At 53.6% G+C, this 24674-nt stretch overlaps 1 protein-coding gene across 3 annotated transcripts in view; it reads right to left on the bottom strand.

Moving 5' to 3' along the window:
* The window catches only part of Vav2 (vav guanine nucleotide exchange factor 2), a 168381-nt gene that overhangs the window by 3707 nt on the left and 140000 nt on the right, over positions 1-24674 (bottom strand). Inside the window, exons 11-29 of one of the 3 annotated variants that reach the window (XM_032902989.1) lie at positions 24482-24577; positions 23839-23907; positions 21117-21203; positions 18951-19036; positions 18153-18285; positions 17398-17412; positions 15536-15645; positions 14025-14126; positions 13697-13785; positions 11479-11495; positions 10914-10935; positions 9993-10120; positions 8692-8766; positions 7376-7428; positions 5164-5280; positions 3281-3368; positions 2167-2290; positions 1467-1553; positions 598-752 (exon numbers count right to left, since the gene is read on the bottom strand). In XM_032902989.1, the coding sequence (XP_032758880.1) occupies positions 598-752; positions 1467-1553; positions 2167-2290; positions 3281-3368; positions 5164-5280; positions 7376-7428; positions 8692-8766; positions 9993-10120; positions 10914-10935; positions 11479-11495; positions 13697-13785; positions 14025-14126; positions 15536-15645; positions 17398-17412; positions 18153-18285; positions 18951-19036; positions 21117-21203; positions 23839-23907; positions 24482-24577 (1653 nt within the window). The remainder of the gene's footprint in view (positions 1-597; positions 753-1466; positions 1554-2166; positions 2291-3280; positions 3369-5163; positions 5281-7375; positions 7429-8691; positions 8767-9992; positions 10121-10913; positions 10936-11478; positions 11496-13696; positions 13786-14024; positions 14127-15535; positions 15646-17397; positions 17413-18152; positions 18286-18950; positions 19037-21116; positions 21204-23838; positions 23908-24481; positions 24578-24674) is intronic. The other 2 variants (XM_032902990.1, XM_032902991.1) reach the window with 2 other exon arrangements.

Here is a 24674-nt window from a genome sequence, read left to right as displayed (position 1 = left end):
AAGGCTGTCTGGCCCTCTGCAGGCAAATGCACCTGACTATGGGTATCTGGCAGCTCCAGGAAAATCCAGTTTGTCCTGCTGGTGGCACCTGGAGCTCTTTGCCTTTTCAAAAAGTTGCTCAGAGACCTGGGTCAAAGCCCGTGGATCTATATGAGTTCTGGGGCAGAGGGGGCTTTTGGCAGAATCTCTGGGGAAGAGTCTGAGGAAGCCACACGGTAGTCACCAGAAACAGGAGGAAGGGGATGGGTTAGGTAGGACCTGACAGGTGGGTCTCTGTGCTTCCTTACCTACAAGTGACCAGATGACTGCATATAAAACCTGTCCCACAAAGGCAGAGGAAAAGGTCTGTGGGGCTGGACTGTGACCTGACCAGGGTAGCTAGGGGACATTAAGAAACCCAATTCTCCATCCTCATCCCTATCCATGACACCAGGGAAATCTCAGACAGCGTGCCTAGATCATGGCTGAGCAGAGCTGAGGCTGAAGAAGAGCTAGTTGAGTCCAACTGTGTCAGAACCGAAGGCTTCCTCCTTGACTTCTCAGTAAAGCCAGCTCTGGGCCTCTGAACAAAGCCCTCAAGCCAGGCAAGCCACTCACCCGCCCGTTCGTCTCGCCCTTCCACCAGCCCTGGTCCCCACCGATCCGGCTGTAGATCTTCACCACGTCACCTTCCCGCAGTGACAGCTCCCGCATGTCTCGTGCAGCAAAGTTGTACCTGGCCACGGCTGTGCCGATGACCCGCGGTGTGAACACTGTTGGGGAAGACAGGGTGAGACGTCAGAGATCTGCAGGAGATGCTCAGCCAGGGCTAGAGGCCCTCAGGCTGAGCTGGGCCCCTGCCTAGAGTAGGGCTTTATGCCCAGAGCTAGGAAAGGTCTCTGGAAGGACTAGCCTCCAGCTGAGGCATATGACACGGTTATGCATGCACCAATCCTGGGCTGAAATCACAAGCAACAAGCAAGCCACTGGTAAACAGAGCAGGCACCCATGCCTTGACCATTCCCCATCCCAGATTCCCCAAAGTAGACTGGAAACCCAGTGAACTAGTTCAGTCCGGAACCCAGGAGTCCTAGGGACAGGTGACAATGGTAGTGAGGGGACACACAGCCTCGAACAGAAGGGCTTTGGCTCTGGCAACAGAAAGCACGTCGGGCCAGGGCTGACTGAAACCCCCTCCTCCACACCCATCCCTGTTCCCACAGCAGCTGTCATGGCTGCAGAGTAGTCACCAGATCTGCCCCTCCTGCCCCCATCTCCCAAACCAGAGGCAAAGCTCTCGACGGCCATGAAGGATGACAGCTGACGAGGCAGGGACGTGTCCACCAGTGTGACCAGGGAAGAGCCCTGCCTAACGCGTCCTCATGTGCAGCAGCCTCGGCCCGATCCCCACACCCCCACCCCCAGCCCTTGCACCAGGCTGCACAGTCGGGGGACCCATCAGGCTGGGCTCTGAGCAGTAGAAGTACCTGACCAGAAGGGAGCAGAGGGGCCCTGGGGGGCAAAGCTGAGGCCCTGAGGACTGAGAAAAGAAAAGTTGTAGGAAGCACAGGAAGCTGCAAAGAGGCAAGAGAGAGCATAAGACAGGGCAGGAGCCAAGGAGCCAATGGGGATGCCAGGCTCTACCTCAGGAGGATGCTGGGGAGGGCGGGGCCTACAGACACAGCTAGGCCACTGCTTGCTCTACACCTATGTCTTGAAGGGACAATGGGCCAACTGTCACAGAGGCTGGCACCCTCTGCTGCTCTGCTGTCTGGGGTCGGGGGAAGGAAGATCCCATAGCCCTGCAGGTCCCTGTAGACTAGAGACATGGGTGACTCAGGAGAAAGAGCCCTGAACTAAAAGCCAAATGCTCTGGGCCTATCTCTGTCCGCAGGTCCAGACTTTGAAATCCCCCCTGTAGGCAGAGAGCTGCCTTGAACAGCCAAGGCCCCGGGGACACCCGTGGAAGAATCTATTCTCAAATCCTGCCCTACTCCTTCTCACTACCGTCACCTCCAAGCAAGGCACCAAGAGCCAGAGTAGCAGTGTGGACCCCATCGGCTTCATGAACTGAGAAGGGGCGTGAGTCAGGGCATGAGATCGGGAGGGCCTGGCCCTACACTCTGGGGTCCAGCAACAACCCAGGTGGACAGGGAGATCTGGGATACCCCTGGACACAGGAATTACCTGGAGATCGGCTTGAGGCCCTGGTGGCGGCGCGCTCCCGAGACTTGTAGGGGAACTTGAGTGTAGTGTCCAACTGCTTGAAGCTCTCCTTGAGTGAGTGGCACTGGTAGTACTCCACCAGCTCCTGCAGGGGGCGCACACTCACCAACCGGTGGAGACCCGGGAGCCCTCCCACTCCTGGGTTCAAGGGATGGGCTCCTCTGAGACCTCCTCAATCTCACCCCAGCCAAGCCCAGCTACGATGGCTAGGGCCTCAAAAACCTCCCCCTCAGGCCCAGGGCTCCCAAATATTTCTGAAAGAGTGCTCTGAAAGAATGACAGAGTTGAAGAACAGCTACCAACTACAATGCTATCCATGCTGGAGGGGGCACACCCACAAGGCAGAATGGCACAAGGCTGGCTGCTCAAGAGACACCTACAGCCTCGCCGGGTGGTGTTTGTTGGCTCTGGGCTGTGAAGGGGATTTCAGGTACTTTGTCTGCCTATGTTTTCCCGTGGGTCACAGAGAGGAAAGGAAATTCCCAATGTCCTGCCAGGGGCGCAATGTTTGTGACTAAAATAGGCCAGGTACGGTGGCACACACCGTTAATCCAGCAACTAGGAAGGCAGGGACGGGCTGAGAGAACTCCACAGGGAGTTCCAGACCTGCCAGACCTACGTCGTGTCTGTCTCCAAAAACAAAGAAAAAGGGCCGGGGTCGAGGTTGGGCCCAGTGGTAGGGCAATGCTCGTATGTGTAAGTTCCGTGCTAGTACTCTAAGGAATAGTATGCCTTTAACCGCATTCTGGTGCGGCTGACCCAAGGACGTGGGGAGATGCTCAGCTCAAGGCCGCTCGAGGTCTCATGTCTGAGGTAAGAAGCCTCAGCGGGCCTTGGTTTCTGCTCTATCGTGTGAGCTAGGGAAGGTTTTGGAGTGACCCAACTCCGGTATGACATGACTCCAACTGTTCCCAGGTATCCTATCACCTGTCTCTAGAGTTTGCCCCACACCGGGAAGAATCACCCCTCCCTAGGCAAAGAGAATGGATCATCAGGGGGCAGAGTGTAAAGAAGAAAGCCATTCACTGGGCCTCTGGGGCCAGGGTCGGGCAGTGAGAGTTATGGGCACACACACCAGGAGGCTCTCAAACTTCTTAGCTTCCGTGATGTGGATCCAGCTGTCTTTCTCCACCACCTTGATGTGTTTCACTTCATCATTGAACCTGGACGGACACACACACAGCCCCAGGCTTATTCCAGATCTGCTTCAGCAAAGATCCCGACCTAAACCAGCCCCTCCCGGCCAGATCTTCCATAGCTCTCCCTGCCGGCTTTAAGTCCATACCCCAGAGTCCCCACTATCTGCCCTGACCTCAGCCCCCAACCCCTCTACGCAGATCCAAAAGAATGGAGCACAAGTCCAGCAGGTCCTGGAGCCAGCTGCCCTGGCTCTCACCCACCATCATCTTTAGTTCAAATGCATCCAACCTAGAGAGGCCTCTCCAAATGCCAGCCCAGCCCATGTAAGGCAGCACCAAGGTTAAGGATGTCACACAGACGGAAATCTCAAGCCAGTGTCCTGATGCCTGTGGGTGTAGGAACCCAGTCGATGAAGCAAGAGAACTTATGTCCCTAAATATGTCTGCACATGACCCAAACATGTAACAAGGACTGGACAGTGCTGAGGGGTGGGGAGACATTCGAGGAATGCAAGGTTGGTTCGACACCCTGAAGTTGGCTAAAGGAAACAGGGAACTAATGGGTAATCAAACGTCACTCCACAGGGCCACTGTAGGCACCTACCTACATGTGTTCACGTGGCTTTAGCATGTGCTGTGAGCCAGGCTGACAGGATTCCCACAGTGGTGTCCTAAAGTCTTGGCAGACACAAGGCACTGTGGACACTCCTAAGAGGTGGGTGTGACGGCTGTCACATCATTATGTGGGGCTGGATATAGGCTATGAATTTCTTTAGACCCTCAACATCATAGGACCTTTTGGAAAAGTGATGGCTCCTGGCAGTGTGACCTTTCTGAAGTAGGGAGACCAGGGACCTCTCCCCCAGCTCTAGCCCCTTCTAGCTCCACTAATTCTTGTCTCCACCCCCATCACCCTCGGGAGTCTTGTAGAGCAGGACTATGGTGGTATCCGCCTATGATATTCCTCAGGTGTCAGAGATGCATGTACCGGCTGTGTGTACCTGCCTGAGCTAGACTGTGTAGCCTAGGATGCTTGTGATAGGCAAGCTTTGAACCCCAACCCAGTGCAGAGGTAGAAAAAACATGCCCCAAAGGAAGAGGAGAAAGTCGTGTGCTCAGGTCCTGTGGCTGCCCTGCAGAGCCCAGTGCACACCTGCCCAGGAAGCCATGAGGCATTCCTGCAGCCATCGGCATCCCTTCCCAGCTCCGGTCGCTGCAGCAGGAGCATCTGGCCTGTCTCACTATGGCTATCACCAAGAGGCCAGATCGGAAGGTTTGCCGCCCTCATTTCCCAGAAGACCAACGATGCCCTTTCCCACACACAGGTGCCCTGCTCAGGACTCTCAGATCCCCACTGACTCATAGCAAATCAAACACCTAGTAACAGGTCTAAGACGCGTGCATGGGTGTCCTGGGCTGAGGAAAACAAACAGCTGGGTCTTGTTTGTTTTTTATCTGAGGAAAGATGCACAGACCATGGACCTGTAGCCCAAGCTACATGGCTGCCATAGGCACTGCTAAAGGTCTCTGAGAGTCCCTAGATGCCACAAAGCAGTGCATGGGTACATCCTGACTAAGACTCACTGAACTGGCCAGTACGTCCCTGATGTCATTTCCCAGTGTCCCACCAGCCCACCTGTCTCTGAAAACGCACAACCCAGACCGTAGCTGGGTGACCTGGCCATGGAGCACACATGAGGAGGACTCTGCCGCCATCTTGTCTGAGCTTTTCTAGCCTGGGTATCAGAGAGAAGACCCACTCCATCCCCTCAACAGCAGGCTCAGGGGAGACACTCATGAGGCTGGGGCTGCCGCTCACTTGATGCTGATGGCGAAGCGTTCTGCCTCTGCTGGACGCTCTCTGATGAGGTAGGTCCCACTGGCATGAGACTTGAGTAGATTGTCCGTCTGCTGCCGTTCCATGTTGCCAGCAAACCTGGGGTCAGGAAATCAGAGCTGAGACTCGATGCTGACAGAGTGGTGCCCTTGGTATGTGTGTGTGTCACCTGCCTCAGACTCTGCTTCTTGTCTGAACCTTTGAGGTAAGTAGGCAGGTAACTGATGGGAGGCAGGTATGTGGCCATGTCCTGACAGGCAGGGTACAATGTGGGGGCCAGCACCTCCCATCAAGCATACAAGGGTATCTGGTAAAGACGTCACAGGGGAGAGATAAGAGTGTCACAGCCAGGTGGGGGGATTGTTTGGAGCACAAACTTCTACCTGGCCCCCATTTTCTAAATTCTTTGCACTACTTGAGAAGAAGTAATGGGGGCATTTTTGGGAGAGACGCTCTGGAGGAGGCCAGCATCTGTGCTGAAAGAGAACTGAGCAAAAGCAGGCCTTTTCCACCACAAACAGATGATAGCTAGATAGATATGGATTGGGGCGGGGGAAGGCTGCTCCCCTCAGCAAAGCAACCCCCACATTCCTAGCATGATACCATGAACTTAGTTTTCAGTCTGCACAATTAGGGTAGATCTGGAGGTAATATATTAAATTTCTTGGAGGTTGGGGATTGGGGGGATTACTTTCTTTAGTGGTAGCCACCGGTAGGTTGCCCATACTATAGTTAAAAAAACAACACCCCCCCCCAATGGTCTACAAGCAAACCTAACTAAACTCAGTGGTCACACACACAAAAAATACACAACTAAGAGGGAAACTGTCTGGGGAGAAGTCGGGAGACGGAGAGTCACGGGGGTACAGTGGCTAAAATTCACTCTTCCATGCCTGGAGTTGGCAAAGGAGAAAAAAAATTAAAACAAAAACAACTGTGTGGTGGTTAACTTTCACTGTCGACCCGAATCACCATGGGGACAGATCTCTGGATGTTTGAGGGATTGCCTGGATTCAGCTAATGGAGGCGGAGGGCCCAGCCCACACCCTTGAGCTGGGCCCTCAGATTGAACAAAGAGAAAAGGCAAGCTGAGGCAGCATTAGGTCACCTCTCTGTTCCCTGACTGGGGAGGAGCTGCCTCCTATGCCCTGTGATATGCTGCACCAAGAGCTGTGAACCAGAATAAACCTTTCCTCCCTCACACCGCCTGGTCAGGTGTTTGCCACAGTGAAACGACAAGAAGCCAACACGTAATCTCTATGTCAGCAACCATGTGCCATCTGCAGGTTAGAGCAGGCAGGGTATACACGCAGCAGGCCCCGTGGGACCTAGAGATGTGCAGGGGACAGACACTGAGGTGCTAAGAGGGGGCAAGGACTTGGGACTCTGCAAACGCCACATGTGAGGTTGGGGATTCTGGCCTGAACTGGAGAATCAGTCCATCTGGTTTAGAGGTATGTACACTGCCCATGTGGGGCTAGGCGGCTTTGAGGACAAGTTCTTCTGGGCACTGGCCCCATCAGGGACAACAGAATCAGCCCAAGACTCCTGATCTGTGACCGTACCCCAAACACCCACTGTGATGGTTTGCATAGGCTTGGCCCAGGGAGTGGCACTATTAGAAGGTGTGGCCTTGTTGGAGGAAGTGTGTCACTGTGGGGTGGGCTTGGAGACCCTCCTCCTAGCTGCCTGAGGATGCTCAGTCTGTTCCTGGCTTCCTTCAGTGAAGGTATAGAACTCAGCTCCTCCTGCACCATGCCTGCCTGGATGCTGCCATGCTCCCACCTTGATGATAATGGACTGAACCTCTGAACCTGTAAGCCAGCCCCAATTAAATGTTGTCCCTTATAAAACTTACATTGGTCATGGCGTCTGTTCACAGCAATAGGACCCTAACTAAGACACCCACCGTCATCCTCCGTGTAACCCAGTACCTCTTCTCACCAAAGGCATGACTACAAACTAGACCCTAAATACAGCATTTTCTAGCTTCCATGATGAAGCGTACGTAGTGAGTCCTGCGTAGAAAAGAGCTCATTACCACACACTGGAGCCTGCTGTTTTAGAGACAGGAAAATGGCCAAGATGAGGCTCAATTCCACCCCGGCCCAAGCCAGCTCATGGACTTCGAGAGCCATACCCTGTGACACAGGGCTCACCGAAGGACCCATACTGCAGTCCACAATCCACTTACCACGGGTATGCAGTGTAATCGATCTCCCGGGATGGCGGGCGGCCAACAGGCGGCTGGGAGTAGAACACAGGTATATTAATGTCCCCAGGGGGCGTGAGAGAGAGAGGAGCTCATCAGAAACCTAATCCTGGGACCAGCACTCTATATGGAGACAGAACCCTGAGCTGTGACATCCTAGGGGAACTGCCAGGACTTCCTCTGAGCTCAGGAAGGTTGACAGACGTTCAGGAGGGTTGACAGACGGAGTGACTGGTTTTCACAGAAGCAATGAATGAATGAGGAGCCACCAACAGGAACAAACAGGAAAGGGAAAGGCTGAAGGCCGCAGAAAATGTCCAATAGTGGGCATGAGGTGGCCATGCTCAGCAGGTACTATGCCCTCCCTGACCCCTGACCCCTGCCCTCCTCTGCTATGGGAGAGCTCTGAGCATTTAAAATGTTCCTTCAAGCAGCACATGACCGGGTGGGTGAGCAGGGACGCCTCTCGTTCCATTACTTTCAGGGAGAAGTCTCTTTGAGTTTTAGCTGTGCTTGGGGGGACAGAAGTCAAGCTTACATTGGGACAACCCCGGGCTGCCATTGACACCAGAGCCAAGACAGACTCAGAGGGAAGAGGCCACCTAGCCTTCGTTCCAAACAAGGCAACTTCCAGCTTTCGGGCCTTGTGCCTGGGAAACTTCCTCCTCCCTGGGCCTGAGAGGACTTCCTGGGAGTGTTAGCCACAGAGAAGGCAGTGGTTCTACATTAGTTCCCACTGAGGGGATGATGCCCACTGTGGTGGTTCAAAGAAGAATGGGCCCCAAAGACTCACAGATTTGAATGCTTAGTCACGGGGGTGTGTTGGTGGTGGTAGTGGAATGGTTTGAAGGGATTAGAAGGATTAGGGGGTGTGGCCTTGTTGGAGGAAGTGTGTCACTGGGGTTGGTTTAAAAAGGCCCTCTCATGCCCAGTGTTTCTGTCTGTTGCCCACAGATCAGGATGTAGCTCTCAGCTACCGCTCTAGAGACATGCATGCTGCTATGCTCCCAACATGCTCCACCATGATAACAGACAAGCCCTCTGAAACTATAAACCAGCCCCAATTAAATGCACAGGTTTCCTTGGTCATGGTGTCTTTGCAGCAATAGAACACTGACTGAGACACCCACAAGCTGACCATCCTCAGCTCCCAAACCTTCAACAGACAACTGCACCTCTGTCCACCCCGAGGCTCTACCCCAGGTGCAGCTCCCTGTGGCTATCTAGCAAGGACACGATGATCCTAGTTCTCTGCATCTTGGACCCTGTGATCTAGAAGCATCGGCAAAAAGACTCACCCTTCCATCCACTGGGCAGGGCTTCACAGATGAGCTGGGGAAATACCCTGACTTCCGAGTTTGAACCAGCCTCCCCTGGAGGAACAAAGAATGAAAAGCCATGAAGGTGCCCGCAGCTTACAAATCCCAGGCCTGACATGAGTGTTACCTCTCTGCTGTGACCTTAGTTGACCTCTCCGCCACTTGGAGCAGAAAGACAAGGGCATTCCCACTTTACAGAAAAGTAACCCCAAGGCTCAGCACAGTAGTCAAGTGTCTTCTCCCACCTAAGAAACAGGTAACACCCAGAGGTGGTAAGGAAGATGAAGACCTGGTGTGATGGTTTTGTCAGTTTGACATAACCTAGAATCATCTGAGAAGAGATTCAAGTGAGGAGCTGTGTAGGACAAGCTGCCCTCCCTGCTTCTGGGTCGTAACTGCCTTAGCTGAGGTGAGAAGACCCAGCCTGAGTAGGCAGTACAACCCCCTGGGTTTGGGTTCTGCTCTGTGTGTGAGTTAGGAAGGTGCACTGGGTGCTAAGCCAGCAACCTTTCCCTCTGCTCTTGACTGTGGACGTGATGTGACCGGCTGCCTCGAATCCCCGCCTGACCTCCCTGCAAGGATGGGCTGTACCCTGGGCCTGCGACCAAATAAACCCTCTCTCCCCTGGGCTGCTTTCTGTCAGTGTGTTCCATTACAACAACAGTACAAAACTGTAACGACCGGGATGCAGGGCGACACCCTCTGGCTCTCATGTTATCCATTGGCTCTGTAATCTGGACTCAAGTTCCCTGAGAGAACAAGACACTACAAATATCACCAACCTTTATCCTAACTCTGTACCCCAAGAAACCCAGAGAGTCTCGGGGTTCCTTAGCGGCTGGGGCTCAACAGAAAGGGTGTTAAAGGCTTAATACGCTCCAGCTCAGAACTGAAAACTATTCCACAAGAACATGATGGCGCCTGTGTTTGCCTCCCTCCCACCAGACAGAGCCCCCGGGCCAATCCCTAACACTGTGAGTGGCTGCTGACTAGAATGGGGGCATTGAGGACTGGACAGGGAATGGCTGGGACAGAATCTGGAGAGGGCCTGCGGGGTCCACTGAGGCAGGAAGGTCGGGGCAAGCGAGAGTCTCGGTGGAAGGATGCTGCACCCTACCTGTGCAACAATCGCCTCCGTGAAGATATAACAGAATTCATGTGCAGAATGGAGGTGCAGAGGCCCTGGGAAGCAGCCTCTCTATGGCACCACCCCTAACCTCCCTGCTTCGGCCTTGAGGGATAAGCAAGGCCGAACCTCGCCACCAGGACCCAGGACTCACCTCCCACCAAGGAGAATCGGGGTCACCCCGGAGCAGCTCTATCACATCCCCTGTCTGGAAGGTCAACACGGGCTTCCCGGGAGGGGCTGGGTTACCATGGTAATTCTGCACGGCAACCATCTTGGGACCTAAGATAGAAGAAAATGGCTCACGGGTGACTTTCATCCTTGCTGGCGGCTCCTCCCATCACCAACCCTCCCTGATCTGGGGAACCCTTCATGAAACTGTTCCCCAACACAGAGAGACACGAGGGCCTGTATCGCCCTTTCTGGATCCTTCCCCATATGGCTCCTACATCTACTGAATTAAAACAGATGCCGGAACATTCCAGTAACAGCTACTTATTTTTAGATGGAATTTTATGTCTCTCCCAGACACCACTGAGCTGGACCTGAGGTGTGGAGCTAGGGAGGGCCCCCGCCATGTTAGGGATGAGAGGCAGGCCTGGGTTTGCAATGGAGATAGATATAGGCTGAGCACCCAAGAATCTGAGGCTACCCTCAGATGGGGTCCCGGTCTCACCCCAAACGTTCAAAGAGGTCACCAAACTGTCTTTCTAGGCCTGGCCTGGGTCGTCGCTATGGCCCAATAGTGGTAACACCTGGGTGGGGTTGGAGTTTCCTCTGAGGAAGTTCAGGTTTCATCCGGAATGTTTAAACAGCCTGGGTAGCATCCAGGGGCACAGGAAAAGGTCAAAAACCCCTGGGCTTCCTGATCACACAGGTTTTGGTCTTAAGCTTGGCACCTCTAGGAGCTGTGGACAGAAAGCCCTTGGTCCTCTGAAAGCCAGCCCTAAGTGAACCCTGGGAGGCAGCCAGAGAGGCTAGGGCAGACAATGGCTGTGCTCAGCCGCCACCACTCACACACACAGCTCGTTGGGTGGCTGAAGAAGGCAGAAGTGGCTGGGTCCAGCACACTCACCTAGTCCTGCTCCGGGAGCGTCCTGTGAGAACAAGGACAGATGTTAGGGAAGGGGTTCCACCTCTGGGCCCCGCATCAGCACCACCCCATGACATGAGTGCCAAGGCAGGAAGCAAAAGGGCAGAGCCACGCCTCCAGGAGATCTGTGCAACACTAAGTTCCCTCTCCTAACACTCAACATACCCCCACCCCTGGCTCCCCAACCCCACTCCCCGGGGAAACCTCCCTGACCGTCTCCCGGCCTCTGTTCTGGACATGGCTTGGACAACACAACTAAGTGCTGTATAACAGCGCTGTCTCCGTGCCCCTGTGGGGTCCAGTGAGCATCTAGTCAAGGCTGGATAACAGGGCTGGACTCTTCAGCTTTCAGGAGACGTGGCTCATGCCTCGCAATGACCTCAGTGCCCTGTGCACATGAGCATGCTGTACCACAGAGGTGCAGCTGCAGCCAGAGCGCACTGGGGAGACAGAGGGGAGAGCTGCTAAGACACATGCCAGCTATGGAGCCACCAGGGGAGCACGCACAGAGACATGTTTCTGTGCTGGCAGAGTTGGGGGCACTCACCGCATCTGCAGGCGAACCTGGAAAGGAAGCAGATCAGGGGTCAAAGCAGAAACCTGGACAGAAAGATGGCCTTCACAGTATGCATTCCCCAAACTGGAGGGGCTGGCTGAGCTGCAGGGGCTCCCTTCAGAGGCCGATCACAGACACGTGCATAGACCCAGCCTCCTATCTATGAACGTTACCTTGACGGCATATTCTGACTTCTAGCTATGAGGAACCACAGGGAACTCACAGACTGGGCTTCTCTACCTGGGCCAACTGTGAATGGTGGTAACTGCCAGGCTCACCTGATGTGGCAGGGCTCATGAAACAATTTCCACACCTTGTCGGTGATACCTGCCACAGGCAGGTGATATAGAGGTGGTGTTCAGGTCCCCGTTGCCATCGTCCTCTAAGACCCTCCCACATACTCAAGGACACTAGTCACTCCGCTGTCGTGTGGGAGGGAAGACGTATCCTAGTCACCTCAGCATGGGTCAAAACAAAGATCATTCCCGCTACAGTGTATGTCTGGTGGGACCTCAATAACCACGACTAAGATTGCCAAAGACCGCTCTGGGAACATCTGAGATTCTGACAGACTCTTCTGGCACATAATGGTGAGAAAGGCTCTCAGGAAGGGCTGGTGTCTCCCTACAGGCATCTGGGATCCCGTGAGGGCCACACAGTCCATCTGCTTTAGTTGTGGTATTGCCACAGTTCACAAGGGAAAACCAACCAAAGCTTAGGAAAAGGAAAGTAGCTTGGACAGGAACACTGTCCCCTAGCAGAGGACAGAGGGAACCATGGGGGGAGGGAAGGGGGAGGGGGAGGGGGAGGGTCACAACCCCCTGGAATAATGTCTTGAGCCAGCCAGGGGTTGCAATGACACAGAGGATACTGGTGAGGACCCCACTGGTATAAGAAGGAAATGCCCAGTGTGCCCCTTGGTGCCTAAGAGAACATGAATCAGCCCTCCCCTTCCTTTTTCTTCTCTACATTTCAAACTTCTACAGGTAATAAGAATCTACTCATTAAGATGGGCGGAAGTAACTCTGAAAATATATTTTCTCAAAAAAAAAAGAAAGACAGAAAGAAAAGAAACCTAAAATATACCAAAACCCTGCCTTCAGTTAATCCTATGGCTTTGTTCACCTTGAGAAGGGCTCGTGTAGCCCAGGCTGGCCCCAAACTCACTCCAGGACCAAGGATGTTTTTTGCCATGCTTTTATTTCTGAGTAAGTTCACTGACCACGTTTCTTCTCTTCGGTTGAGACAGAGTCTCGCGTTATAGTTTTGGTTGGCTTGAAGCTCAGAGAAATGTGTGCCTCTGCCTCCTGAGTGCTGGGAACAGAGGTATGCACCACCATGCCCTGTCCTGTCTTCTTATTTACTTTCTGTCTTTTTCTAAATCCTATTCTAATAAATAAGTTTGCTAACTTTTAGAATCGCACACAAAGTAGGAAGCGACAGTGGCAGTTGCCTTGCACGAGGGGCTCATGGCCACAAGAGGGCGACATTGACCGAGCCAGTGCCACTGTCAGGACAATGCTGGGGCTGATCTGGAGGTGGCACCTACTGGACCAAAGAGACCAATAGCAGGACAATGACCCCAAAACGCTATCAAGCACGGGAGGACTGAGCCACACTGCAGAGGGCTGACACAAAGCTATCCCGCTAGAAGAAGAAATTCTGGGCTCAGCCCTGGGACTCAGAGCAAGTTGGCGTCCTCCGTATGGCAGTTCCTGTGTCAGTGCAGTACATCCCCAGGGAGCGGTAAGGACAGGGACCTCTCATTTGAAGCACAGAGAATGTGCCTGGCACTTGTCAGGTGCCCCTACCCATGCAGAGCTGTCCCTATAAGGTGGGACACCATTGATAAAACCCCACGTGCACTCCCAAATCACACACTCTAGCCCCCTGGGTCCAGTTCCTGTGCCTGGCATCAGAGAGCGGGAATTCCCCCATTCCTGCTGAGAATACCCTGTGCCCAGCGTGTGGGTGTGGATCAGGGGAACCACGAACTTCCAATATGGGGCAGAGACGTGGATGGAGTCCTAGGGGCTTCGGAGAGGAGCCCCTCCCAACTACAGCTTTTGATAACCCCTTCCAGTGAACTACCTTCCCGTCTTGGCCTCAGTTCCTCCCATGTGACTCCCTCGGGTGAAGGGCATACATGAGCAAGTGGTCCCCACAATGAGGAGCACCGGTGCTGGTCCCAAACCCACGCACTACTCACTCATCTTGCAGGGGGGCATCACCTCCAGGCACTCCTTGTGTGCCCCGACACCACATCTGGTACACAGGTATCCCTGGTAGAAGGTACCCCTGTGTGGGAGGAGGGTGGCAGGTGAGGTGGGGCGCAGCTCCCTGCACCCGGCCACAGTCATCATGATGGTCAATGGTCCCCCCTGGAGCACGCCCCCAAGCATCTGCTCTTCCCTGACCATCCCGACCTGTCCCCTCACTCTACAGTTCCCAGCAGGGAACCTGACACTCCGGGTGTCACTGGGCAGCTATGCAGTGTATCCCTGTAGCCCAGGGTTGAACAGGCAGAAGACGTCTACCTGAGGAACATCTTGCAGGCTTTGCAGTTGGTGGTCTTGTCAAACGTGTACATCTGGAAACTATGATGGTTGGCATTGGCCTTGTCTGGCTTGATGTTTGACCTGTGGAAGGAGAGGACAGGCAGGTAACCCCTAAGCCTACAAATACAGCAATGACTGTATAAGGACGCTGGCTGCACACACCAGGGGCCTGCGCCCCAGCTTGGCTCTCCCTGAGATCGGCAGGGAGCAAGACTGGGGGTGGGGGAGGGGCTCGGGCCTGCCTCACTCCGGCCTGAGTGCATACCGGGTGAGGCAGAAGGTTATTGAAATGGCCAAGTGTCAAGCTTAGTGAGTGCAGTTGTCCCTCCTGATCTATAGTCTACCTATAATCCAGTGTGAACTAAAAATATTACATGGAAAATCTCAGAGTCGAGCAGTTCCTGTTTGTGAGTGACATGATAAAACCTCTCTAAGCCAGGACACAGGTCGCCATATACAAGTTAGTAGTCACTCAGTGGCCAGCGGGCATCGCACGCTGACACAGTGCTTGCTTTCCAGCGACTTGGACTGTACTTACCACCTGCCCCGGTGTAAGCGTAATGATTGGTAGTTCATTAAAATCCGTTGTGCCATCGTCTAGTAACTAGTCCTCAGTTATGAGTTGTACTTACACACTGCACCCTAGTATCAGTCTACACGCTGAGGAAGTTCCGTGCACATAAGGGTTGGTGCTACTGTGGTCTCAGACACTCAGTGCTGGTCTTGGACCATGCCCCGTGGACGGTGGGGGAATTGCAGTAAGGCTTATACTTCAGTGTAAGTGCTCGTAAACTGTGCACAAATGGGGAATTACTAGCTCATGATGGTCCCTGGGGCCCAGAGGTATACCTCAAGGGTACAGTCACTTCCCCACCATCATACCAGAGAAGATAGGACAGAAAAGCAGAAGCAAAAACAGAGAGATGTATGTGGGGAGGGTGTGCACAGACATTTTCAACTTCTACGAATACTTGAAACTGCTCACAGCACAAGGGGATTTCAACCCATAGAAGCTGAAGGGCAGAGAGCCCCAGGGCTCTCACAGCCTCTGAAGCCACTGACCCGGTGTATCGTCCTGATCCTGCTCCCCTGACCTTGTTCTTTGTACCTGTATCTCAACATGTGGGAGTTCTCAAAGAGTGGCCTGCTCCCCCAGAAAACCCTAAGCCCACAGGGCCATTGGCACACCCCACCCCCACCCCCTCTACCCCCTCTGCTTTTTTGCTCTATGTGTTGGGGTACCCCCTCAACCACAGGGGACACTGCTCCAGCCAAGTCACAACCTGGCTGTCAAGCATGAGGTCCAGCCCTCATCAGGACACCTGATGCCACCAGGACATCTAGGAGACAGATAGTTAAGGTCTACTGAGTTGGCTGGTGTCCCAGGGAAGGAGCTTGTTTCACACTGAGCAACAGAACCACCTCCCACCACGACCCTGAGGAGGTCAGGAAGCCAGCGCCATGGCCTGAAGCTCCTGCCCGGAACTCACATGGCCATCTCGAACTGCTCCATCCACTTCCGCTTCATGTCTTCCGTCTTGCAGAAGAACTGAAAGCCTTGCTTCCCTTGGAGGTGAATCAGGTAGAAGCCATAGGACCACTGTGGGGACAGAGGCTGGAAGCTGGCATGGCTTTGTAGGAGACAGGAGTGGCTGGCATGGTTTTGGATGCTACAGGGTGCACACAAGTTCACTAGCACTGTATGCGGATGCGTGTGTGTGCCTATGCCTTGTGTAACACACTCTTGTGTATAGACACATACACCCTTGCCTGGTTGCATGCCTGTGTGTGTCCTCCCACACCAGAGGCTGTGGGTGCACTGTTATCTTGTCTGAACAGGCCAGGGTAGCTCTCATGGGTGAAGGTGTTTAGGAACATGTGTCAAAGTGTATGTGTGCTTTCCTGTGTAACATGTGTACCTGTACTGTGACGAAGTGCGCATAGGTGCATTGGTACTTGTGTCTGTTCCTGGACATAGAAGTGTCCATGTGTATGTGCGTCCAAGCCTGTGTCTAGATGTTCATAGCTCCTTTCACATGTGTAAATGTCATGTGTGGAGTGCTCTGACCTGTAGATCATGTTCTGCACATGGACCGGTGTGTACAGGTGTACAGGTAGTACTACGTGCACATGCATACATGCATATGTGCATGCAGAGCTCCTGTTAGGTTCACACACATATATGTGGGGTCCTGCTCTATGTATGTATGTATGTGTGTGTGCACATACTGTTGAGTATGCATATGTGCCATACTGTGCCCATGCATGTGTGTATGTATGCAGGGACCCTGCTGTGTGCACTTTTACATATGTAGGGGCCTGCTATGTGTGTATGTGCATATGTGTGTATGTGTATATATATGTGTATATGTGTGTATGTGTACATGTGTGTATGTGTATATATATGTGTATATGTGTGTATGTGTGTATGTATATGTGTCTATGTGTACATGTGTATGTGTATATGTATATATGTGTGTGTGCATATGTGTATATGTGTATATTGTATATATGTATGTGTATATGTATATGTGTCTATGTATACATGTGTATGTGTATATGTGTATGTGTGTGCATATGTGTGTATGTGTATATGTGTACATGTGTGTATGTGTATATGTGTATATATGTATATATATATGTGTGTGTGTGTATGTGTGTGTGTGTGTGTGTGTGTGTGTGTATGTGTGTATGTATGTGTATAAGTGTGACATCCCGAGCTCAGGGCCCACCCTCTATCAGGATATCCCACCCCTCCTGCACCCCTTCACAGGGCACTTCAACCCAAATCCCTGCTGTCCCTGAGATTCCTCAGGAGTGGTGCCCAGGAACCAGCCCAAGAGCCTTCCATAGCCCTGCCCACTCACTTTCACTTCCTGGGTTAAAAAACGAATCCTGAGTTAATAACAACAGGAAAAACAAAGGCCAGGGTCAGATGGCTGAGGGTCTGACCAAACTGAGCCACCCGGCAGTCAGGCCTGACCCACTGGCCTGAGAAAAGGGCTTCCAAAGGGTGCTAGGTCAAGTGTGGCCTAGTCTTTCAGGAGTAGAGAGATGAGGGAGGGGGAGAGGGAGGAGCATGGGGAAGGGAAAGGGAGGGGAGAAGTGAGGAGGATCCTGCAGGGCAGAGTTCAGAAAGTCTCTGAGTCCACTGCTCAGTGCTCCCTGATCTTTACTTCCCAGGAAGGAGAGCAGGCTGGCTTTCAGGTCGGTGCCACAAAGATGTGTCACTTTCTTGATTAAGATATAGAGGAAGGAGGGGGCCCGCTCTACTCAGGCCCAGGGAGCCCCAGAGTTTGGAAAGGCCAGCATGGGGCACCACTGGGGGACAGGGAGAGTACCAGGCGCTTACCATCTTCCCATGAGACTAGGAAGCATGAAGAGGGAAGGAAAAGGAGACAGGTCATTAGCAGGCTTGGCCAGGTCCTGGATATACTGCAGCCTGGGCAGGCTGATAGCCCAGGACGGTAAGAACCCAACCTCTGTCAAACAGTCTAGGTGTTCTCCCCAAGGCTTCACAAGAAGCCCAGGAGCTTGGGAATTAGCCTCGGTCACTGTCTCTTGCTTCAGGCACCAGGATTAGGAGGGACTTGCAGTCAGCCTTTAGCTGGCTCTTGTCCCCAACCCAGCACAGGGCTACATGCGCATAAGGTGCTTTACTCAGAAGCCTCAGAGAAGCAAGACTGTGTTTCCCATCCCCTCGCAGCCACAGCCACGGCCAGAGCCTCAGTATCCATATCCCCACCCCCTTGAACCCACAACCCCTTTTCCTGCAGTCCTCATCCACTGGCTTTCAGAGCCTGACAAACCACAAGCCAGCCCCCAGCAGATGAGACAGAGCAAGAATGGAGCGGAAAGGCCTGCTTGTTACAACAGCCAGTGAGGAACCAGAGTCAGGTCCACTGAGACCAAAAAGTCAAAGCTAAGAACTAGGCTCTCGCTGGTGCCCTGTGGAAGGCCTCCCCCTCTGCCTCTAGGAAGCTGGAGTCCTAAGGGTGTTGACCACCCACCATGGGAACTACCTGCCAGCCACAATGACCAAGGGAGGCCCCACTGACTCCCGGGGGCTAGGACCCAGCACCTGCCCCTCTGCAGACCCAGACCCACCTTCTTGATGTCTTTGTTGTGCATGGGGTCATCAGTCATCTTGTGAAAGAGCAGTTCAATAACCTCCTTCAGCTCATAGCTGTAGCCCTTCCTCTTACACACGATGACCACCTTGTCAAACAGGAACAGGTACCTGGCCACATAGTGTACCGAGTGTCAGGACGGCCATGCTGTGTGTGACAAGCCTGTATCCCTGCCTGACTCCAGACAGCTGTCCCTGAGACCATGGTCACTGTGTCAGACCAAGAGGGCCAGGCCTGTACAGGCTGCGCTGTCTCTAAGCTGAGGTCCTCCTTTCAGCCAGGATATGGCACAATGACTCTCGGTCAGGAAGCCACTGTTCCCATAAAGCCACCCTCAGTGCCACCTCCATGCAGAAGGTCCTTAGTCTTCTATCTTTATCTCCCTCGGAGCACTAACTCAAGGCCACTGCCAATTCTCTCCTCTGCGCCCCCAGAACCCAAGTCTGCTGTGACCCTGGCCCCCATAGATGGCTGACTTGTCCTGACCCCCCACCTGCCTATCTACTCCCACTTGACAAGGAGCTCCCTGGAGGCCAGGCCTCTCCACGTCCCGGCTTTGTCTCCCAGGCCAGCTCAGGGCCCACCACAGGCAGGGTGGTGTTTCTGTGTGGTTATTGATGACTGATATGACAGACACATAGAGATTATGTAGAGAAAAGGAAGTAACTGAAACAGAGCTGCATAGAGCCGGCCACGCTGTTGTTCTTCCCACAGGAGAGTCTGTCTTGGGCTTCCTGGGAGTGGGGTTTGGGGTGCCAACCTTCACCCTCCTCACCTGTCTTGCTTGGTGTGGTTGACTATGGACCGAACTTTCAGCTCCCCGTCAATCTTCGGCCTCCCAAATTCTTCCAGCTTCACTTGCTGGAAAGGCAAGGACCGTCAGCCCAAAGGTGGACAACCTCTGCTTTGCTAGACAGGGGGATGAGTGGGCATGCCCAGAGCGGGATGGCAGGACCCAGGTGTGAACTAGGAAAATGTGCCTACGGTGAGGTGACCCAAGACCATGAAGGCGCTGAGCCAAGCCTGTCCCCTCTCAGGGGGCTACAATGGGGACTCCCTTGAGTCCTGGGAACAAAGGATGATTGATGGCTTGGTCATGCTTACAGGCAACCCTTGTGTGGAACCCCGAGCTATAGAAAAAGCCAGAAGTCCAGCCCTAGGAAAGCAAATAAGGCAAGTAGCACGGCTGGATTGAGTGGCAACACAGGCGGGCCCAGCCAGGGGTTCATCCTCCACAGGAAGCAACCTATGCCCAGCCCTGCCACCACAGGGCCACGGAGTTTCCATCTCCGGTTCTGTGTGGACTGTGCCTCTCTGTTCTGTTCAATACAGAGAGATCGCCTTTCCACCATCCTCTGTGCTTTCCAGGGATGAGTCTATTCAGCAGAGGGCGGAGGGCGGGTTCCAGGGGGTGGTCACACAGGCCTGGAGGCATGTTCCCTGTACTCTGTCAAAGCTCCTAGGTCTGACTTCAGTATGACACAGGCTGGCCTTGACACACAGCAGGGTTCACATCTGCTCGGGGACTCTGCTGTACCCCTCTGTCCCGGTCGCACAGGACATATAACTCCAGGTGTCTTCACCTGGAGACACCACCTGGGCTGCATGCCACATGGCAGTCATATACCAGAAACCCCGAGGTCCACAGACCACTGTTCTTTTTGAGAAAGGGCCAGTAGTATCCCAGACTGGCCTGGAAGTCGCTGGGCCAAAGACAATGCTGATCTGTCTGCCTCTGCCTTCCTCCTCCCCTGCCCCCGCCCCCCGATGCTGAATTATAGTCAGTGGCCCCAAGTCCGGTTTACTCAGGGCCCTGTGAACGCAAGGCTAGCACTCTGCCAACGAAGCCACACCCACATCCCGTTCCTTGTCATTTAAAGAGCAAACATGACTCACAACACCAAGGCAAACTGCCCTGTGTTCAAAAGCAGCTCGTTACTCTGCGGTGATCAGAGAGCAGGGATGATTGGCAAGCGGCCTGGACCCCACAAATGCTCATGCTTAGCAGTGCACAAGGATGGGGCTGGAGAGACGGCTCAGCAGTTAAGAGGTTCAGAGGTTCTGAGTTTGATTCCCAGCAACCACTTGGTGGCTCACAACCATCTATACTGACTCCCTCCTCTGGCCCGCAGACAGACATGTAGACAGAGCACTCATGAGAACACTACTTGGTGGTTTCTCTCGCCCTCAGGCTGATGGCATGGCCTGGATGTCTCCTGATGAGCCAGCCAGGTCTGTAGGGGTTCCTTTGTAGGTGAACATGGGTGTGCCAGCCTAGATATTAGGCTTCTGGGCTTCCGTCTCACCAAGCCCCGGAGAGTGAAAAATCACCAGGAAGAGGAAATGCTTGAGTGGTTCTATGTTAAAGTGACTCTGGGTACCAGACAGCATTTGGAGGTGCAGTCATCACTTAGGGTCAAGGTGCTATTAGCACCTGATGGGTGGGGCGAGGGTGTGCTTAACTTCTCCTAACGCACAACACCATAACACGGAGAGATCTAGACCCAACATGGGGCTAAGCAGGGCTTGAGTTCAGAAGGAGTTTCTCTCTTCTCTGTAGAGTACGTTAGAGAGGAGCAACCCTGCCTGACAGAGCCCCCAGCCTGCTTCCTAGACAAGGAGAGAGTTGAGGGTCAGCTCTCAGGTTGAGATGACTCTTGCCCCACCCCCAAATCAAACCCTGTCCACTGCCCATCCTGAAGACATGGAGACTGACAGAAAACAGGAGGGCCACAGGCCAGGCGAAGCATCCTGCCTCTGGTCGCCACAGCCTGGGGTCCAGGCTGGGTTGTCAATAGGACATCCATCTCCTCTGTCCTACTCATGGATGACCTCAGAGCATAATTCACACAGGTAGGTTGAAGTGGATGAGGGCTTATTCTACCACAGCTCCTGAGTCAGCAGCCGCTACGGTATGCACGGGTGTAAGGTTCCTGCTTACCAGGTTTTCTATGGAGCACTGGAACTCACTAATCTTCTTCAAGGTCTCCTTGTCCCGTTTCACTTCATTGATATACATGGCCAAGTCCTAGAAATCAAGACAGGCTCAGTGCACCAAGTCTCACAGGGGGTGAACTCCCAGCCCCTTCCTAGTCCAGCTAGCTGGTCATTATACTCTTACTCCATCTTGCCTGGGGCACTCAAACTCTGGGCTATCAGAGTAAGGAACACCACATACAGGTAACCAAGAAAGAATAAGAAGAACACATTGGAATCTAGAGTACACAGTGCACTGAAGAGAGAGACCAGAGCCCCCAAATCCAGGCCCCCTTCACTCAGCAGGCCAGCACGTGTCAGAATGGAGATTCAGCCCAGCATGGCTAGGCCACAGTGGACCGCACACAGCCACTGTCTAGACCTTTCTGTTCTCATGAAGCCCCCCTCCCCTGCAGAGCCTGGGGATTCTGTAATTGCCTTGGGGGAAGGAGGTCCCTACAGGCTACTGCAATTCTCCAGTTAGTCACCAGGGGGCAGTGCTCACTTTGCTTCAGAAGTTTGTAATGGCCTGGAAGCGATGCCCAGTGGTGGCTGGGTCAGAGCAGCAGGGATCCTGCCCAGAGAGCAGAGCAGAGAGGAAATCCCCAACACGCAAAAGCCAGACCCACATCCTGGAGGCAGTTCCCACCTCCCTCATGGTCTCTCTTGCTTCTGGGGTCACTTCAAGGGCCACCCCGCAAACCTTAGGACTGGCAGCTCCTACCAAGTGCTGCAGTTTTGAAAAGGGTGGGTTTTGTTCTAAATCACCAGCAGGGATGAATCTGAGCATGTGTCGCCCGTGCACACCAGGCCAGAGTCAGGGAAGTGCATGTCTGAGATGGGGATTCCCACAGAGACCGAGCTCCAGAGGCAAAGCAGCCAACTTGCAGAGGACACAGCCTTGCATGGAGCGTGTAATGCAACCCTGTGGGAAACCTAGCTGCAGGGCAGTGACAGCTCAGACACTGACTGGATGAGTGATTTTCTGCTTTACATTGGAGACATTAAAGGCTTTTAGATTCCCTGCTGTAGTTGTTAGTTTTCATAGAGGGCACCTCAGTTGAAGAACTGCATTGATCACACTGTCTTTGTGTTCCTGTCTGAGAGATAGTTTTGACTGATGACAGAGAAGAGAGAGGACTGCCCACTGCAGGTGGCGCCATTCCTAGGCAGGTGGGCTGTATTAGAGAACTAGCTAAGCACTCCAGGAAGTGAGTCAGTAAGCAGCCTTCTGTCCTGTGGTTTCTGCCTTGAATTCTTTCCCCTGATTTCCCTACGTGACTGACAGTGACCTGGGAAAGGAATCTAAAAGCTTTCTCTCCCCTAAGTTGCTTTTGATTGTGGTGTTTATCACAGTAACAGAAAGTAAACCAGGATACCTCCCAAACTTTGAAGTTTGAAGAGCTGGCTGATAAGAAGACACAGAGTCACAAAGCCTCTGTGGAATGTCAGGAGCTGTATATCCTCAGGGTACTTTACACAAAGGGACCAGAAGCCACTTGCTGGCCAGGCTGGGGCTAAGGGCACACCTGTAGCTACGAATCTCAGTTACAAATATGTCCCAGGAATGGCTGACACTCAATTGTGTCTGCAGTGGGAAGATGTGGTCCCTCTGCTACAGTGACCTCAGTTCCCCAGGGGAGCCAGCCAGAGGTCCGCGTGTCAGCCATGTTTAAGTATACCTAAAACTGGTACAAACTTTTCCAGCATGAAGCCTTCTCACAGAGAGCTCCAGGCAGCTTTGAGAGCATGTCTTTCCCATTGGGTCTGTCTCCTCCCTCTTCAAACGAGGTGTCTTGGGAAAAGAAGGTGTCCGTAGACCAGAAGACTCCTCATGTGTCAGGAGTCAATGCTGCAACTACCACTTCTCTAACAGTGTAGTACCAAAGGGACCCAGCCTGGCAGGCACTCCACCCTGTCTAAGTCAGGTATCTATGAGAGGAACAGGTATGGCTATGGGGTAGCCTGACAGTCCCTGGGCTAAGGGGTCTGGAAGGTGAATTTCTTGGACAGTGTCAAGTTCATGGCAAAGCCAGGGTGAGTGGGCCACAGGCAAATTAGTGAGGAAGAGGACTTGGCCTGAGCACACCGTAGGTGGGAAAGAATAGAGCACGCCCAGGAACCTAAAGGTGGTCTGGCTTCCCTAGAGTCCCAGGCTGTCCTGTTACACACATCTTCAATGACCCTGGCCTGATTCAGAGCACGGTTGAAGCCACAAAGGTGTCTGAGCAGGACAGGGATGTGCTGAGCTCCCAAAGGCAGTGAACTGTCACACATGGGGCACAGAATGGCTGAACAGGGGTCTTCAAAGCCAGCATGTGAAAAGGAACCCTCAAGTGAGTGATGGGGCAGGGCATGGGACAGACCTGCAGCAGCAGAAGCCCAGGAGGAAAAGAGCTACCCCAGGATAGAGCTGGCGTCCGAAAACTTTTGATGGCCCCAGTAGATGTTTGGAAATACAGTGTGGGGACCAGGGCAACTGCTGGCAAGAAAAGTTGGAGACTTTGGACACACGGTGAAAGCAGCCTAGCCTGCAGCTCCATCCACCATCATTTAAGTCTAACCCCACCCCCAGTATCCTGTCTGTTACCCTGAGCAAATGGATCGCATTGCCAAGGAGCTCGGTTTGGATCCGGGAACGCGTGCACACCGGTCTGAACTCCCCCAGCTCTGCCTCATTCCCTTACCTGCATGGCTTCCAGTGCTTCTTTGAGCTGTTGTCTTTCAGGCCGGTCTGCGGAATGGCTCAGGAGCTCCTATGGAAGTGAGAGGGGACCCGGGGTGAACCCTCAAGGTCCCAGTCCCATGCCTGCCCCTACCCAGTGCACACCGCAAGACCCTCAGGACAAAACCACCCACCAGGCCAGGATGGAGTCCCTCTGCCCAACTCCAACAGACATGAGGATCCCTTAAAGAAGAGCTTGTCAAGGAAGCTTAGAGACCAAGCGATTAAGAGCTCTCCTCGTCCTGGTCCAAGGGTGCTTCCCTGTCTCTTCCCTCTTTCCTAATATTGCTAATTTATTTTTTCCTTCCAGTTGCCATGACACCCCTTGGTGGTGTGTACTGCGCCTGTGTGTCCCCTGTCTGTGGGCCAAAGCCCACGCCATCAGAGCCCGGCACGACAGAGGGCATGGTGAGCAGGCCGACAGCCTCATGACAGAGGGCACGGTGAGCAGGCTGACAGCCTCATGACAGAGGGCACGGTGAGCAGGCTGACGGCCTCATGACAGAGGGCACGGTGAGCAGGCTGACAGCCTCATGACAGAGGGCATGGTGAGCAGGCTGACGGCCTCATGACAGAGGGCACAGTGAGCAGGCCAACGGCCTCACCTTGAGCAACAGGTGGTACTTGAGCACCCGCTGCATGGGCACCACCAGCAGATCTTGCAGCTTGAACTTGCCCTCCTGGACCTTGAGTGTGCACTCCTGGGGAGAGAGAAGCAAGAGGATAAAGGGTACTCTCCCTGGGAGAACCCAACCCCCACCGCCAGCCGCACAGAGAAAGAGACCTCAGCCCCAGATC

This window comes from Rattus rattus, chromosome 5 (genome assembly GCF_011064425.1).
Source record: "Rattus rattus isolate New Zealand chromosome 5, Rrattus_CSIRO_v1, whole genome shotgun sequence".
NCBI lineage: Eukaryota > Metazoa > Chordata > Mammalia > Rodentia > Muridae > Rattus > Rattus rattus.
This window is presented reverse-complemented; position numbering and strand designations above follow the sequence as displayed.